Source organism: Eptatretus burgeri, chromosome 3 (assembly GCF_056783735.1).
Source record: "Eptatretus burgeri isolate ZD-2024b chromosome 3, Ebu_testis_v1, whole genome shotgun sequence".
Classification (NCBI taxonomy): domain Eukaryota; kingdom Metazoa; phylum Chordata; class Myxini; order Myxiniformes; family Myxinidae; genus Eptatretus; species Eptatretus burgeri.
The window spans coordinates 116,747,815-116,766,227 of NC_140963.1; the positions used below are offsets into that span (position 1 = coordinate 116,747,815).

Sequence of the window (18,413 nt, forward strand, 5' to 3'; positions counted from 1 at the left end):
GAATGTATTTGAACCAATATCAGTTTTCCTTCCTTCTGAAAATGTTCAAAAATCATCTTTCCCGCCCCCCCCCCCTTCCCGACGTAAGACTCATGGAGGAGCTTGATATCAGCACACTGTAATACGAATTGCAAGGACGTTGAACCAGGGTTCCAAACAATGCGTCCCTCAGTTCAGGTGGGAACGTGAAACCGGGCAACCTGGGTCAAACACGAATGTTATCCATTGTTCCCAGTGCTTTTCTTCCCAAGAATTCTCAATGGGAACCATAGAGTGCAGGGAATGTGGACTTTGGGAATTGCCTTTGACCCATTTGACTGGCAGGACAATGGCCCTTCCCAGCGATGTGCCACGTGTTTATTGAGGGAGGAGGGGTCCTATATAAAAGGCTGGTCAAAGAGCCTGATGAACCTCACAAATATTCTTGGACTCCTGTTCAGCCTTCTGGGTGATGTCGATGTGCATATTGGGACAGTTATAGACTGCTTGAATTCACGTCGATGTACAAGTCATCAGGCAGGTAAATAAGATTCAGGTGCTTGAAATTACTCAAGGAAAGCTTATATTTGATGTGGGAGCTTTAGTTATGATACTGCATTCTTGCATTGTCATAGATAATGAATGTCATTGGCAGGTGAAAAATAATGTTCTTGCAATGACGAACTGTCATAGTTTCAAATTCATTGTATAAACAGTGCATGTATCTATGTATATATATATATATATATATATATATATATATATATATATATATATATATATATATATATATATATATATATATATGTCTTGAAGTTATAAATCGGTAGTCATAAATGTATGAACACAGTGGAAAGGAGGAAAACACATCAGGGTAGAACACAGAAGAGGGACACTTGGAGGAAAAAAGAGCAAGAAGAAGAAACATCCAGAAAAAAAGTCCACCCTCCACACCCCCAGTCTTCTGTCCCAGTGCTTTTCGTCTCGTGGTATTGCTCCTGGCAGTTCGTGGTCATGCGCAGCCCGGAGAGAGAAGTAATCAGTTCAAGCCACCAAAGACCACACTCGGGCAGGTAAAAGGGACCAAGACTGCTTGCGCAAACAGGGCTCTTGCCACAGTTTTTTTTGTCTTGTCCTCCCTGAATGAAAAGAATAAGTTATTTGTTTAAGCTGTCGTGATTCCAGTGGCACGGCCATGCTCTTCTTCCCCTTCTTTTTCTCATGCCCACCCTCCATTTTTCTTGCAATGAACCCCTTTCTTGTTAATGTCAACTTCTGTGTGGTCATCAGGACAACTCCATAGTGCATAGTCAATTGGCAAATTAACCTGTTAAATGAGCAGATTGGGTTCGCGTTGAAGCGTTTGTCAAGCAAATTTCATGGTGGGCTTGCTCAGTCACTCTTGTCAGGCAGATTCTCGCAGTCATGCGTTTTTAAATGCGAATTCACCCCAGATTGAACCGGGATACGTGGGGTCCTTTTCCATTCTCACCTGGTGGCAGCACGACTGTTGTGGAAGATACCTGACCATAACAATATGTTTCAAGTGTGGGCTTGTAACCAGAATGGACTCTGACTCGTATTACTCTGGAGTAGTGTGGAAGGGTTTGTTCGGATGAGTGGATTATGGAATGTTGTTCGTTTGACTTTTATTGTAGTTCTGCTGTTGTTTAACTGTGGTGGTCATGTGATTGTAAATGTTTTTTCTGACATGTTGTGTTTTGGGTGGAGGTGGCACATTTAAGAACATGTTTAGTCAGTTGTGGGTGAGGTCTTTTTGTGTCTGGGAAGTGGTGGTTAATTGAGCAAGTGGTGACATGGGTGTTCTGGTGTTTGGGAAGTATTGATTAAAAGTGTGCCTCTGATGGCAAAGTAGTGTTGGAGAGGAATTATTTTTGTTTCTACCTGAAAGTGATCGATGTCGGCGAGTTGGATACAGCCTGTGATGATTCTGAGTGCTTTGTCTTGGGTTTGTTAAAGTTATAGTATGTTTGGTTTTGGATATGGTTGGAGCCCAGCTTGGGATAGTTGGCATAGTTGATAGTTTGTTGACCAAACTTGGTGTTAGTTCATGCTTTTAGTGCGTTGCGTGTTTGGTTCGTTGTACGTGTTCAGTGAAGGTATTGCAAAAGTTGAGTGTGATTCCGACTATTTTTGAATTATTGTTTAGTGGAAGTTGTTGGATGCACATTGTGATCGTTGGGTGATAGTTGGATTCGTGCTTGTTCGCTTTGGTTGGTGAGATGATTCTGTTGAGTGTGAGGCAGTATTGGAATCGTGTTGTATTGTTGAAATAAGCAAATGGTTACATTTGCAGTGTGGTTTTGTGCTTCTATGGAAAGGTCATCTGCATTGGTAAAGATTTTCAGACTGGATGGGGGTTCTGGGATGTAATGGAGGAAAAGGTCAAAAATTCTGGGGAAAAGACAGCTCCTTGTGGGACACCATTTGGGAGGGTTTTGCATGATGAATAGGTATTATTGAATGCAACACGTGCTTGTTTGCAAGAGAGAAAGTTTGAGGTCCAAAGTTTGTTGTTGTTGTCCATGTTTGTTGTGAGAATATTTGACTTCAATGTATCTGGGTACAGTGTCAAAGGCTTTGTTGACGTCGATGATGCCGAGTTGTGTGCGTTTGAGGGGGTTTGGGGTGATTGACTACATCTAGAACTAGAGAATACATTGAACACCTTACCTCATGAAGTTTTGAGAAACAAGGACATAGGCGAGATCTGCAAGCGGCAAATTTGATAGGTTGAGATGATGTAAAATGCTGTAATATTTTGTCCAAGTACTGCTAAACGAAGGGTTTTTTAAGTCCCAAAAAGGTGATTTGTTTTCGACAGTGTTCTTGTATCATACCTCAATTTAAATAAAATAAAGATTTTAAAGGTTGCAGAAAAAGAAACTTTTTTCAGAAGTGTATTGCTATTGATGCACCGTCTTTGACACCACCTTATTTAGCACGTTATACATGAGCTCTTCGTGCCTGTTGTTCGCGTCCTTTCTAACATCCTTAAAAACAGTAAGTTTCCTGTTTGGATGATTTTCAGTTTTGATTGATTGCCAGACAGGCGGACAGATGAAAAAAAAAAAACATTACTTCTTTCTGCGCATGCGCAATCGGAACAAATTCAAAGCCAAAGTACTGCTGAACTGCGGGTTCGTGTTCCTATTCGTGTTCAAAATATAACATTCAATTGAATGACGTTGTTCCTCGATCATAAACTGATGTTTGTAGATGGACGAACGGACGGACAAACAGACTGACAAAGGGAAACAATTGCTTAACCCCGCTTCTCGCTTCACGCGCAAGGAGTAATGAGCTTCATTAAAGTGATGAGATATGTAGTTGTGGACTGGACCAATGTTGATGGAGGGCCAGAGGGATTTGAGGGTTGATGCGAGAGAGCATGAGGCATTGAAACACTTTATCTGTACAGCAGAGTAATCATATGGGACGGTAAGGAAGGGTCAGTTAAGGAATTACAAGGAACATCAATGCACGAGGAGTCCATTAGGCCAAAAAAGCCTGCACAAACGAGGCAATATTTTTGTACCCCTCTACCCCCACCACTTCTTGTTGGTGACAGAACATACATATGTATAATATTATATATATATATATATATATATATATATATTGTTATTGTTATGGCTGTGGAAATTTGCAGAACACCATATAGGTCCTTAATTCAGTTATGCCGATAAGTCCGTGTTCAGTTAGATTTCCCCACCGTTGTTTAATGGGATTTATTTGTGTCACCCGGGCTGTGATCTTTGAGTTAGCCGTTTTTCTTTACTATCGTTATTTTGGACCAACCACCATTACTACCACCACAAAGCGCCACCAACCACAACAACCATGATTACCACAACCACCTTCTCGTCAACCGCCAATATCCCCACAGACAACGAACAGCCGCCTTCACAATAACCACCTTAACCACCACCACCGCCCAACCACACCACCTTCACTACCACCACAAAACGCCAGTCATGCCACTCTAACACCTACCACACCACCACCACGTTTCCACCTCAGCAGGGTTGCGAGAAGCTTGACATTCCTCGGGAGAGAACGGACGACGGCCTCACCCCTCCGCCCTCCGCCCACCCCCCGAATGAAAAGCATGTGCGGAAGAGACGCAGGGAGGCAGTTCTCAAAACAAAAGAGCTGGGCCGATCTCTCCTGGAATTTTCCTCCCCCGCGCGCCGCGAAGGGAGGGGCGATGGGCCGTCGAGATAAAAGGGCACGCGTAACGAGAGGTCGAGTGTGTGGGGCTGTAGGTCTGGAGGTAGTGGTCGCTCTCTGCCTGGGTCAAAGTGAGTCGGTGGAGCCAGTCAGTCAGTCAGTGGAGATCTGGGCTCGTGTCGGAGTGCAGAGTTGTGGGTAGCCACGCTGGAGCCTGGAGTCCAGAGTCCCCGCAGTCGGTGGGTCGCTGGAGAAGGACCATCGAGTGTCGCCCAAGGAAGTCACCACGAGGGTGGAGGTAACCTGCAACGGTCTCGCGGAGCCTCTGCGATCTACACGGCTCCACGTTATAAAGGCCTACGGGTCCAGTCTGACCCCCTTGTCTTTGAGGGGGTCTTTCCTTGTTTCTTTGAATGAATGTTGTGGCACCGAGTCCAATAAGTAGAACTGTGTAAGTGCTTGTGAACAATAATAATAGACGGTTGTAGTGCTTTGCCTTGTTCGTGGCTTGTCCCTTCCTGTCAATTCCATTGCTTTTCTGCATACATGCATGTCGGTGTTTTGATTCCATACATGCATGCTTGATTGTATATGTGTCGTTTTATAAGTAAATGTCCTTGTGTGAATGTGAACCCGCTCGTTGTGTCCTCCTTCCCCATTGAACTGCTATCGTGCTTTCGGAATAATAGTGGGCTTTTTAATAGCCGATAAAATAATTGGGTCCAACGAGGCCTGGCGATAATACACCGCTCGGTTATTCCAGAACGGAACGAACCACTTAAGCGGTTCGTGTCCAAGCAGGCCTTCGTTGAAGTATGGTCTCTCGGTAGTCGGCCCGTGCGAATACTTAGGTATATCGATAATTCGGCAATTGACCCTGTCGAGCGCGGGTAGAGTGTTGACTAGGCCGTGGTGTGTGCTTGGAGCACACCCGTGACTGGTTTTCGGCGTTGTTCCGGAAAGTCGCGACTGAATTGTCCGTGCGGTGGGCGAGACGGCCGCCATTGGCTGAAGCGGCTGTTCGCACGCTGGGTGGGCGGCAAATTCGTAAATAAATATATATATATATATATATATATATATATATATATATATATATATATATATATATGCATGCGGTTCTGGAGACCGCATGCCGCCTCTAAGGCAATGGCACCCAACATACAGTGATCCCCAAACAGTTATTTCTTTAGTGTACGTGCAGTTAGACCTACCCCTCATGTAAAATGCATCAGCGGGACGAAGTGCGTTGTGTGGGTCTCACAGTTAGGTCTGATAATATCTCTTTCTTCCTTTCCGCCATCAGGAAGGGTGCCGCATAGGTACGTATGAATTTCCTCGTGGAGGTCAACAAAAGCATCAACACCACGACGAAAAACACTCCACTGCAAGAGTACCGTCTCACGGAGGCCAAAAAAAGCATCAACACCACGATAACAAACCCACGCGCAGCCCCATGATAATTACCATCGCACTGGATGGGACGTGCATGGCACACATCTTTGTTCGGGTCTGCGCACTGGTTTACAACGACATCTTACCGTCGATCTTCGCTCGCCACCGCGGCCACCAATATCTCCCGTGGACGGCAGGGAACTTCTTGCATCTACGCCTCAATGCAGTCGCCACCAAGCAGAGGCATGTTGTACGGCTCTGATCGCTCGGGCCGCATGGCGTATGGAGAGAACAAGCGCATTGATCAGCGCCATCTGCAGCGTGCCAGGTGTGCCTGAGCGGGCATGCGGGACTGAAGCAATGCTCGGCCAGTCGCCGGAGCACGGCCCAGGAGTTAGGTGCAAGGCGATTCATATCACGGGGTTCGGAGAGAGACGATTCCGCAGCTCAGCCATGTCTCACTGGATGTAAAATGAGGCAGCTTCCAGCCTTGGCGGCCGGGTCGTGCGGTGGCCAGGGTCCAATGGGAGCGCCCGAGTCGGGTGACGACACATTGCTTCGGGTCGTCGCCACACCCTGCACCATGGACCTTATAAAAGACGATCGCTAAGCCGTTTGAGTGTGCTCACCTTGCCTCAAAAGCTGTGATCTCTACATTCACTGCTTGCTGCACCCACCCACCTGACTCCACCTGCTTCTCGCCGCCTTCTCCACCCACTCACCGCTGGTTCCACCCACCCACCTGGCTCCACCTACCGCCCTTCCTCACGCCTGATGGCCTCGCCCATTCTGTGGATCGGTGTACGCGCTGCGCCAGCACCGTAACCATGCCGGAGACAACACGCTGAATCTCAAGGAGGGATCGCTCAGCGGAGCGTCCTCCAAAATGTACTGGGTAGCGTGGCTGGCCGACCGTGCAAGGTATTGCGAGACCATTAGCCCTCATCGCCTCTCCTTTCACATGATTATCTCCTCTTCATCAGTGTGTGTGTGTGTGTGTGTGTGTGTGTGTGTGTGTGTGTGTGTGTGTGTGTGTGTGTGTGTGTGTGTGTGTGTGTGTGTGTGTGTGTGTGTGTCATGACACCTGTCCTCGCTAAAGTTGAGTGCAGAAGAATTATATCGGGATAAGTCTCCTCTGTGTCTGCTTTAGTAAGTTGCTTGCCTTGCTGTCGCACCTCACGAATCCCTTGCTGTCCCTGCTTGCATACAACAATAAATCTATTCATTGTTCCACATATTTTTTTTTCTCACCTGCCTGTAATAAATGCTTGTGTCGAAATGTTCCCAGCTCGTTTTTGTCTTTTCTTTCATTGATCCAACATAGTCCGTATCCTAGCCAAGCCGGGACTTTATTCCCAACGATTCATTCTTCCAGCCGGTACGTCCTCGGCAGTGTTGCTCGGCTGCATCTGACCCGGTAAGGTGACCGGTTCCGACAAGGCATACCAAGGGCGTGTTTCCCGGTAATTAGGTCACGTGATTAATTAGGTAACCGGTTTGATGGAGGACCTGAGGTCATATTGTTGAGTTATTGGCATGCACGGTCAGTTAGCTACCTGCTGCATCACGGAGTTACGTGTGATGGCCTGCAATTCCGGAGAGTCTGGAGGGAACACAAGATAGCTCCCCCCCCCCCCATTGTCGTCTTCTCACCCTGACCCTCAGCCGCAACGATATATATATATATATATATATATATATATATATATATATATATATATATATATATATATATATATATATATATATATATATATATATATATATACACACACACACATACATATCAAATATCAAATGCACCTCCTGACTTATGGTGAGCATCGCCATGGATTACATCTCACATGGTAAAATCGCATAATCCGCACAGAGCAACCGTCCGTCTATCACCCAGACAATTGCTCCTGCTAATGCAAACAATTCAATGAGAAGGTACGTGATGTTATCGGCAGGAAAATCGAAACATATGGAGTGTGACGAGCACTCTGCCGATCCACACTGTGCGTCCCATGTGTGGACTGTGTCCCATGGGGATCGGCGGATCGGCGGATCGACTCCATATGTTGAGAGTGAGAAGAGTGAGAAGAGAGAGAAGAGAGAGAAGAGAGAGAAGAGAGAGAAGAGAGAGAAGAGAGAGAAGAGAGAGAAGAGAGAGATATATATATATATATATATATATATATATATATATATATATATATATATACTGTATACTGTATATTTGTTTGTTTGTCTGTGCAGGATATCTCAAAAAGTTGTGGACGGATCCAGGTGAAATTTGGTGTGAAGGTTGAGTGTGTGACAAGGACAAACTGATTAGATTTTGGTGAAGATCCGGATCCGGATTCACCAGAGAGAGATTGGGCCAAAAACGATACGTAGCACGATATCTCCAAAAGTTGTGGACAGATTTGGATGAAACTTGGTGGACAGGCTTGGGTGTGTGACCACGACAAATTGATTCGATTTTGGTGAAGATCTGAATGTGGATCTGGATCCGAGAACTATTTAATTTTTAAAGTGATTCTTCACCATTGAATGATGGGGCCAAAAACGATATTTGTTACCTCCGCCACCGCAGATATTTCAAAAATGTATTGGGCCTGATATGTTCTCATGGATCAGGCATTACATGGCGGAGGTACATGCTCTCTACCGAGTACCGTTCTAGTTAAGTTATGCGTCTGTAAGTTTATGTGTGAGCCGTGTTTCATGAGGACGTTTGACTTGTTGTTTGGTGGTGGGAATGGATGCTGTGTAGGTTAGTGCTTTGTGGGATGGGGTTGGAGTGGTGCTGGATGTGTGAATTTATTTTTTGTTTGCCGAAGTTGTATGGATTTGGTTTTATATTGTTGCCAGTTTTATCGCTTTTGTTGTTATATGAGCAAGGTGATGTAATCAAGGTTGGCGATTTGTTTTCAGTGTTCATTTGAGGGGGATTTGTTTTCATGAAGTGTGGCTCTTGAGTGGATAAAGTGCTTGATTTCTGTCGAAAAGTGAGGGTTGCACTGTTTCATATGACCTTGTGGTTTTTGTGTTTATTATTGGAGGTGGGAAGGAGTTTGTTAAATTATTTGGAGGCTTTGTCAAGATGGTGAAGTTCGATTGCTTTGTTGATGAGTCTTGGAAGAATTGAATCCCAGTTGGTCGTTTGGTTATTGATGCAAGTTTCAGGTTTGTGGGATCAAGTTATGTCTTGGTGAAACTGATGTTTAACGAGAAGGGCACGTTGTAGAGCGCATACCTCCACCACGTAATGCTTGATTCATGAGAACATATCGGGCCCAATACATTTTTGAAACATCATGCTTGACAGTACTATATCGTTTTTGGCCCTATCTCTCAATGGTGAAGAATCACTTTCAAAATCAAATAATTCTCGTATCCAGATTCGGATTCGGATCTTTACCAAAAGAGAACCAATTTGTCCTCGTCACACACCCAATCTCTCCACCAAGTTGTCAAAATCCCTCCACAACTTTTTGAGATATCCTGCACACAAACAAACAGAAAGGGGTGAAAACATAACCTCCTTTTCCTTCGGTGGCGGAGGTAAAGAGGATGAGCAGGTGGTTGAATGATCGTTTGTATGATATTTGTTCCCAGAGGAGTCAGTTCGGGTGAGCTGAAGGTTATGTCGATGGAGGTTGGTGTTTGGTTGTCGGATTGGAGTATTCGAGTGGGTTGCTCACCATTTCCTATGGTTACCTGGTGGAGTTGAGTATGAATTTGCTATTCACAATGGTTTATATTTTCAGCTTGGGATGACAACCAGGTCGGACTGTGGGAATTGTATGGAGTCACTCGCTTGTCCTCGTGTGTGGTCGGGTGTATTTGTGAATACTTGATGGTTTGGAGTGGAATCAGTTGGTCATGAGATGATCGCTGGAATGTGAACGTCGATGTAGTTGTAGATTTTGTTGGCTGCTTTGATTTTGTCCGAGTTGATGTCAGTGGTTGCGTCGGCTTGGGATAGTGCGTATTTGATTTGGGTTGTTGTGTACGATGTCATTCTGAACAATGGTGAGACAGCCTCCTCCTGGACTATGCGGTCCCTCTGTTCTGACTATGGAGTAGTCGTGAAATGTTTGTGCAAGTTTGGTTTCTTGAATTAGGCATACCAGATGAATATGTTGTGTTTGTTTAGGAAGTAATCAAGTTGAGTTGTTTTCCAGGAAATACTGTTAATATTTCATTGAATGCGTTGTGTAAGGTTTCTATTCTCGTGCGAGATTGGAGTATGTTGTGTGGAGCCATTTGTGGCAGCTGTCGGAATGGACAGAGCTGAGCCTTCTGGTTACGAGTCTGTTACATTTGAGGCAGAATGATGTACATGAGCCCAGCATTCTGCTGTACAATGTCAGATGTCAGAATATGGCTGCCATGTGAGCGGAAGCTTATTTTCATCTTTAATAGCAGGAGGAGATAAGGGTCGGTTAGCTTGTGTCTGAAGTTCAGCTTGAATCTGTTTGACAGTTGATCGATGCGATTTCTTCACCATTCGAACAATCCTTCGCTGCAATGTTCGATCAAGTTTTCTCTTGTGGCCACGTCCAGGGAGGTTGGCTACAGTACCGATGGCCTTAAACTTCCTGATAACATTGCATACGGTGGACACAGGAACATCAAGGTCTCTGGAGATGGACTTGTCGCCTTGAGATTGTCCATGCTTGGCTACAATCTTGTGTCTGACCTCCTCAGACAATTCTCTGGTTTTTCTTTCTTTTCTCCATGCTCATTGTGGTGCACACAGTGACACAAAACAGCATGTCCATTCCTCTGCTTCATTCAAACTGGTTGAATGAGTGATTTTTATACTGCAGGCACCTGCAATTCACCCCAGGTGAGTTAAATTCCAAAGTTAGAGAATCACTTGCTTGAAATCTAATTACATCGAACAGCTTTTAAAAGGTGCCAATAATATTGTCTGGGCCATTTTAGGATTTCTGTGTGGATTTTAGGATTTTTCAGCTTTTTTGTTTTGTTCCACTGAAAACCAAAGAAATACATATGTGGATAACAAGAGTTTTTAATTTCAACAATTTTCTGGAAGAAATGGTGCATTATTTGGAAAAAAAAGTGCAAGGGTGCCAATATGTTTGGCCACGTTCCCAGTGTGCGGGTCGCACCATATATGACCGAGCGGAGTTATCATCCGAATGCTGACGCAAAGTTACACTCCCCACTCAGACATAGTATGCAAAGGTAAACAAATGCATGCAAATTTGAACAGTGGGATGAATGCAAATCCTTTACTCAGGATAAGAGAACAGGGTATACAAAAAAAATTAATAAACATACGGGAGGAGATCCCGCTGACATTCGGTGGTATAGAAATAGATGCCAACATATTAAACACCACCCCCCCCCCCCAGATATCCCGATGTGAACCCAAGGGAGGGGAGGGGAAACAAAATAACAAAGGAATATTTGCCAGGGTATAAAGTAAAATAATAGGTAAAAGAAAAGGGGGGGGCGGGGATTCAGGCCTGTTTAAGATGACGTTCTGGTGGCCTCATCCGCACCGCAGGCCACGAGAATGGTGCTGCACCCCCTCCTTTCTGTCTCTCTCTGGATGTGTCCGCAAACTTCACAACCCAAGACTCGAGCAATTCCTCCAAAACCCTGATGTAGCACGTGGTCTCAGGTTGGCCAAGACGATACTCGACGAGGAGCAAACACTTCTGCTCTCTCTCCATCATTTTCTATGATACCACGTGCAGCCAGTGGCTCACCTCCACCACAGATGCCACCACCAACAGGGAGCCCCACGGGGATCGCTCATTGCCAAACTTGGGCCACGCATCCTGCGTTTTGTCCCGATGTCCTCCAAAACTTCCTCTTTGCATTTCCATTTTTATGAGTCCTCATGAGGTTTTCACCCATGGAAGTAATTGAAGAGCCCTCAAATGAGGGCAAAGGTCGATAAAGAAGGTCTTTTGAACAGAAGAATAAAATAAAATCGTAAGAAAAGAAATAAAGGGAGCAGTTCTGGTCCCACGGCTGACCCGGAATTTCACACAAGAAACACCATAACCGGCAGAGCCTCCCATTGTCACCAAGCAATAAGCCCCACGAGCACAACACTAAGCCATTCTGCCAGCTCCAATGCGGATGGAAGTTCCTACACTATACACAAATACCTGCATCCAGGTGTTTTCACATCATCTGTTTAGTCATCATTGGCTAAAAATCCCAACAATAACATAACAGGACACAATATTACGCAAGAGCAGCATTTGTGACTTGCTTTGTCGACAGTGTTGATGTGTATCATGGATTTTGTTTACAGGATTGCCAACAAGCAGCGCACCATGCAAGACAACTCAGTGAAGCTGAAGAGCATCAGAATCATCAGAGATAACAAACCCAACTACGACAGAAATGGATTATGCAATGGTAACAACCCGTGATTTGGGGGGATGGGGTTCTTTATCGTCTTTGTTGGTTTTTTCAACGATTTCAATGACTTGTTTGGTTTTGCAGACACTGAAGTCATCACTGAGTAAGTGAGACATTGATCCATCTCTCTTCTGCTGAAAGTTTTCATCTTCATCATAAGCAAATGTTTCAATTTCAATTATTGCAAGGATGGAGAGAGGTTGATACTTAAGAGCACCGTACAGGGCTAAGTGAAGCTGGCATTCCAGCAAATTGCATGCCCGTCAAGTTCCTCAACCACATGTTGCAATATTTATCTCCGAGTTGGACGGAAGCTGTTTTTACCCATTTATTCTCAATTTTCGTCATATGTCGGTCTGCCTCGTTTGTATGTTTGTCTGAGTGCGACAACTTGTGAATGCTCTCAGCCAGTCGGATTTATGGTGGTGAAGGCCCTTTCTGCCATGAACGATAAAGTAAAGCAGTGGTTTTCAACCTTTTTCACTGATGGCACCCCCTCTCCTATCTTCAATTTGTATCATTGCCTTAACATTGCAGGCTCAACGACTTAAATTAGTGGATAAAATACATAATTTCAGGAGCACTTTGCGGGCTTTTATTACCACCAAGACAAGATCGCATCCGGAAAAAAGAAATATTACCTCAACATCACCTTCACAACTACTACACCTTCAAGAACAGGATTGCTTATTATTTTTATTTTTTTTGTGTTTACTGGTGTTATCAGAGCCTTGAGGCTCCATAAACACCACACACCCAAACTCATGAATACAACTACAAACAAAAAAAAATGTAATGATAGTAAAATAAAAACCAATGTCACCCGCAGGCTGACCCGTATCTTGCCAAAAGGTGACCATGTGTGACTTCTTTGAGGTCACACTGAGGTGAACAGAGCTGTTATCCACCAGGAGCAACTCCTTGAGGAATATCTGCCGACGGGAGATTCCGATGAGAATCGTTCTACAGAGTAACCATGAAAAATATGCTTTTGCCTCATAACGTCACCAAATGACGTCATAATGTCTCAAGCTTGACATATCTAGAAAGCACTCATCGAGGTGTTCCATTTGAGGTACTACACGATATGGTTCCTAAAACTTGAAAATTTGACCTTGGGGTCAAATATGTTTGACCTCAGGCGCTAACCATGAAGGTCAAGGCCAATCGCCACCAAAAATTAATCAGCTGAGCACCAGACCATGAACTATATTCCCATGAAGTTTGAAGACGATCTGATCAAAATTACTCAAAAAATAAGGGTTTCGTCGACTCCCCTGATTTGCGACAAAGTGACCTTGACCTTCAAAATTTTGTGCACTGAAAGGGACCTCTATAGGCCTCTGATATGCGAAGTTACAAAAATTTCCAATAACTGTGCTCTGCAGAATTTTTTTATACGTGATTACAGACAAAAAAAAACATACAAGCTGACTTACATATCTTGCAAAAACTTCGTTTTGGCAAGATAATAAAATAAAAAATAATTGGGATTTATACTGTTCGCACAGTTTCCTTCATGAATTTTAAGACCAATTTAAAGAGTCGAGGGTACATCGAACTCAGTTGGCAAAGTGTATCCAGGGATCCTAAATAGGTTGAGACTTTTAAACCAGGTTCCTTAAATAACGAATAGGTTATATCCAGTTTGGATGTGTGATCATTGATGAATTTAATAAACTCCGGCCCATGAGCAGCTAAACTTTATGCATATCATTGGATAATTTAAATTAATCAGCAGGGGAATCCTGGGACTGTTTGGAGTCCACCCCTCTGCGTATTTGGCCTGATCAACTGAATATTTTGTTCATCATCTTGGAAGAAAACCCCACCCAACCCAGATGTCTGACGGCTGCAGCGGAAATGATATTGATCTTCTCCGATCTGTTCTCTGCTTGAGCTGTACAGTTTACTACTTCGGTGATAAAGCCAACGAACCCCTCTTTTGAAATATTCGTAACCACGTCGGTGATTGCTCTCAGTTTGGCATTGTGCATCTTTCATCTCAGTCGGAACTCCCACCGATTTGGTTAGGACGTTAACCGGGCCCTCAGTTTTGGACTTGCTCTCAACCGCTTTTACTGGAGTCAAAATTTTCTTAATTTTGGGAACCATCCGGACAGCCTCAGCATAAACCAGTCTCCCCTGTGTCTTCACAAGTTGGATCTGGGCAGCTCTTTGGAATTTGGGGCATCCTCTGAAGGCTGCACTGTGGATCCCACCACAATTAGCACAAGACGTTTTTTTCACTAGTGCAGCTTCCGTATTCATGTTCTCCATTACATTTGCTGCAGCGTTGTTTGCCTCTACAGGCTGGAGCACGATGACCAAACTTTTGGCACTTGTAACATCTTAAAGGGGCTGGAATGTATTCCTGTACAGTGAAGACTTGACACCCTAGGAAAACTTTTGGGGGAAGGACTAGGTTGCCGAAGGATAGAACCACGGAGGTGGTATTGACTTTGATCCCATCCCTGACCGTGGTGAGATGGCGGGCGTCAACAACTCCCATATCTACTAAATGGTTCTTGATATCATCAATTTCAATAGAGGGACCAATCCCATAAATGACTCCTCGACTCTCCTTTAGATACATAGGAACCTGACACACGATCCAGACCCTGCCAAAATAGGAGGCATTCATCACAGTCTCCCATTGGTCATCTGATTTACACTTAATGAAAAGGTCGCTGGATGAGTTTTTTGGCACTGGACACATCTCCGAATTCTTTATTAATCAGTGTAGCCATTGAAATTGGGTTGTCGGGGCATGAGGATGTAAAGCTATTAGGAGGTGAAACTATAACCATTAGTTTGTAATGGTGCTCTTCGGGAGTAGAGGGGGCCTGAACCACTTTGGGAGGTTCCGACCCTTCGGTATTCTCCCGTCGTGGTCTTCGGTACTCTCTCGCCTCTTCCTAGTTCGATTAAACAACCAAGATGAACCCTCGTCATCACCAGAAACGTTGATCATCCTTAATCACCTCCTCCTGGCACCCCGGAAGATTAACTTGGCCAATTGAGCTAAGAATCAGTGTAATACAAGCTTAACAGGATACAGAATACCAGAAAAAGCTGATGCACCCTCGACACTCAAAACCGTCCTGTAATGGCATCCGCCCGAACTCGCCCGGGGACCTCTGCCCACACTCTCCAAATGGGATCGCATCTGGAAAAAGAAATATTACCTCAACAACAACAACTACACCGCCAAGAACAGTGTCGCATCTGGAAAAATAAATATTACCTCAACATTACCTTCACAACAACAACTACACCTTCAAGAACAGTATCGCATCTGGAAAAATAAATATTACCTCAACATTACCTTCACATCAACGTCACCTCAAGAACAGGATCACATCTGGAAAAATAAATATTACCTTCACAACAACTACACCACCTAAAACAGGATCTCATCTGGAAAAATAAATATTACCTCAACATTACCTTCACAACAACAACTACACCGTCAAGAACAGTATCGCATCTGGAAAAATAAATATTACCTCAACATTACCTTCACATCAACGTCACCTCAAGAACAGGATCACATCTGGAAAAATAAATATTACCTTCACAACAACTACACCACCTAAAACAGGATCTCATCTGAAAAAAATGAATATTACCTCAACAACTACACCTCAAAGAACAGGATCACATTCAGAAAAAAAAAAAAATATTACCTCAACAAAGACACCTTCAGGATACAGGATAAGGGCACGTGCCCCGGTTACTCTTGGGTAAATCCGGCCCTGTTCTCAGTTATCTTCGTCAAACTTTACCAAATGTTTCCGAAGGACAAAAGTGAGGCTGTCAATGTTTTTTGACTATATATTTCAAAGGTCGAGGTCACAGTGACGTCATTTGCATGATTTTCGTCATACCTGTCAGGCGGTAATGCATGATGCCCTCTTGTTGGTTCGTTTGTCTGTGAGCATATCTCAAAATGTTATGGACAGATTCGGACGAAATTTTGGTGGATGGGTTGGGTGTGTGACAAGGACGAATCAATTTTATTTTGATGAAGATTCGGATCCGGATACTAGAAATTTTAAGTGATTCTTCACTATTGAGAGGGAGGGCCAAAAACGATATACAGGGGGCTGCAAAAGTAGGTATACAGTACAGTAATACGCTCCTCATCCGTTAAATTACTAGCCATCGTTAAAATTCCACTTTACCTGCAAATAAAAGATGTATTATAGAAAAAATTACGAAAATAAAAAATATAAAAAATGGTAATAATGATTTTAATGACTTAAATTAATTCTAGTATTAAATGAATCCTAGCACCAACTATTATAATACTGGTAATACTGGTATAATCCTTACTGTATACCTACTTTTGCAGCCCCCTTGTATAACACGGTATTGAAAAAGGTTATGGACGGAATGAGAAAAAATTTGGTGGATGAGTTGGGTCGGTGACAAGAACAAGCCGATTCGATTTTGGTGAAGATCCCGATAGAGATCCGGCCTACAAGTGGGATACAAAACGTGAACTGTTCAGCCTGGCAGAGGCACGTACTTTACCGTATTCAAGTGTTTTGATTTCCTCCTTTGTTAATAGTCAGGCGTTAACACTGACATATTGTTGTGGGCCGGGGTTCGGTGGCGATAAACGACCACTAGGTGCAGCAGTGGAGTCGTCTCCCACCGAACACCCGGAATTTAGGTCGTGACTCTCGGATAAGTCCGAGTTCACGGGTCCCTTCGCGGATCGTGGTCACCAATATTTTGATGGCATGGAGTAGGGTTAATTGCCTAATTTCAATATACCTAAATACCCACGTCCAACTACCGGGGAAAACCATACCCTCGACCGACTTTGTCCGAATTGAGTCGCTATCACCGACTCGGATCCGGTGTAACAGGAGAAGTCGCCCCTGGACAACTTCCCCCCCACCCGGGGGGGGGGGTACTTGATTTGATTATTCTGGGGGGGGGGGGCAAGTTATCCAGGGTGGGGGCGAACTTATCCTAGGACAAGTACCCCCTCGGGAGGGGGGGGGGAAGTTGTCCAGGGGGGGTAGTTAAACTGTTACACCGGCGTAACCAAGCGGAAGTTACCAAAGCCGCGCCGAACCAAATGAACAATCCACGGCATGAACGGCCCTACCAATTCGCAACACGCACCATGCTCGGCCAATGGAGAAAAGCACAGAAAACGAGCTGGTACATTTAACAGGAGTTTATTTTACAAAGAATAATCAGGGAGGAGGACACAGAGCAGAGTTATCACGAATAAAAGGTAGGCAATGTACAATGTGCAAAAACACTTAACAATCCTACTTAAAGAAGGGGCCCACGGACGCGCACGCACGCACACACGCACGCACGCACACACGCACGCACGCACACGCACGAACCTGGACCAGTGGATCTTTAGTCGGTATAGCCGGGTACCTCCCCGCCTCGTGCGGTTTCACCGGACCCGCACTTGTGAAGCTCGGAGTCCGTGGACGGGAACAGGGATCCCAGCTCAGCGCTCCAACGCAAATCACCACGGTGGGACTCGAACCGACAACCCGATGTCCACGGCCCACGTCCCCGGCAGCTCGGCCGCCACCACCACCACCACGAGACTCCATCGCAAATGGCCGCAGACGCTCGAACCACGACCGCAGACCAAGCCAATCACCACAATCACAGCAGAACATGCTCGTCCTGACAAGCACACCCCTCTTCTTGAGGTGGGAGGGGTTTCTTTTCCTCGCCACTCACCTCCTGATTGGACGATCCGTTGTCAGGCGACTCGTGGCGGCCCTTCATTGGTCGGGCCAAACACTCCATCTGGCTTAGGCGGAGCCAGCCCTGAGGTGATGAAACCTCCGCTCACGTCCGTGATCCCGAACACGTGCGTAATGGCGACTGGATCAAGTGAGGGTGTTGTTGTTGTTGTTGTTGTTGTTGTTGTTGTTGTTGTTGTTGATGAGGATAATATGGAATCGGCAAAGCCGAGAAGCGAACGTAGAATTATTCTTACATTCGCTTCTGACTTTACATAAAACTTGTTCACAACTGTATACGTGCCAACTCTACCGTGGTACGTGTAAGCGTCGCACAGCTGATGATTTTGACGCAATTTCCGGTTACTTCGGCCTTGGTTCGGGATCAGCGATCAAATAATGTAAATCACGATTAAAAAATATTTTTTGATGATGCGGGAGATATCTTTATTAAAATTAACTCTGGGAAAAAATAATTGAATTACTGCACGCATTCATGTCATAAATAAACGATCACTTCTGGTCAAGAATAAAAGAAATTAAAAGTTCCGGAAAGAGTTTAAAAATCACTCCCGGTAATGTTAAATACAAAATAAACACTTCCTGTCATGAAAAAAAAATCACTTTCAGAAGTATAAAATTAACTTGAGGACAAAAAATAATTGAATAAATAAATAAACACTTCCGGTCATGATCTCCCGGCATGCA

General features: G+C 44.5%; 1 protein-coding gene across 7 annotated transcripts in view; it reads left to right on the forward strand.

Moving 5' to 3' along the window:
• Nucleotides 1-415: 415 nt before the first annotated feature.
• The window catches only part of ABCB11 (ATP binding cassette subfamily B member 11), a 168,955-nt gene continuing 150,957 nt past the window's right edge, over nucleotides 416-18,413 (forward strand). For 6 of the 7 annotated variants that reach the window (XM_085875228.1, XM_085875225.1, XM_085875230.1 and 3 more), the window contains exons 1-3: nucleotides 416-520; nucleotides 11,861-11,967; nucleotides 12,055-12,073. In XM_085875228.1, coding sequence (XP_085731354.1) covers nucleotides 501-520; nucleotides 11,861-11,967; nucleotides 12,055-12,073 — 146 coding nt within the window. In that variant the 5' untranslated portion in view covers nucleotides 416-500. Of the gene's footprint in view, nucleotides 521-11,860; nucleotides 11,968-12,054; nucleotides 12,074-18,413 lie in introns of those variants that run through there. The other variant, XM_085875229.1, reaches the window with a different exon arrangement.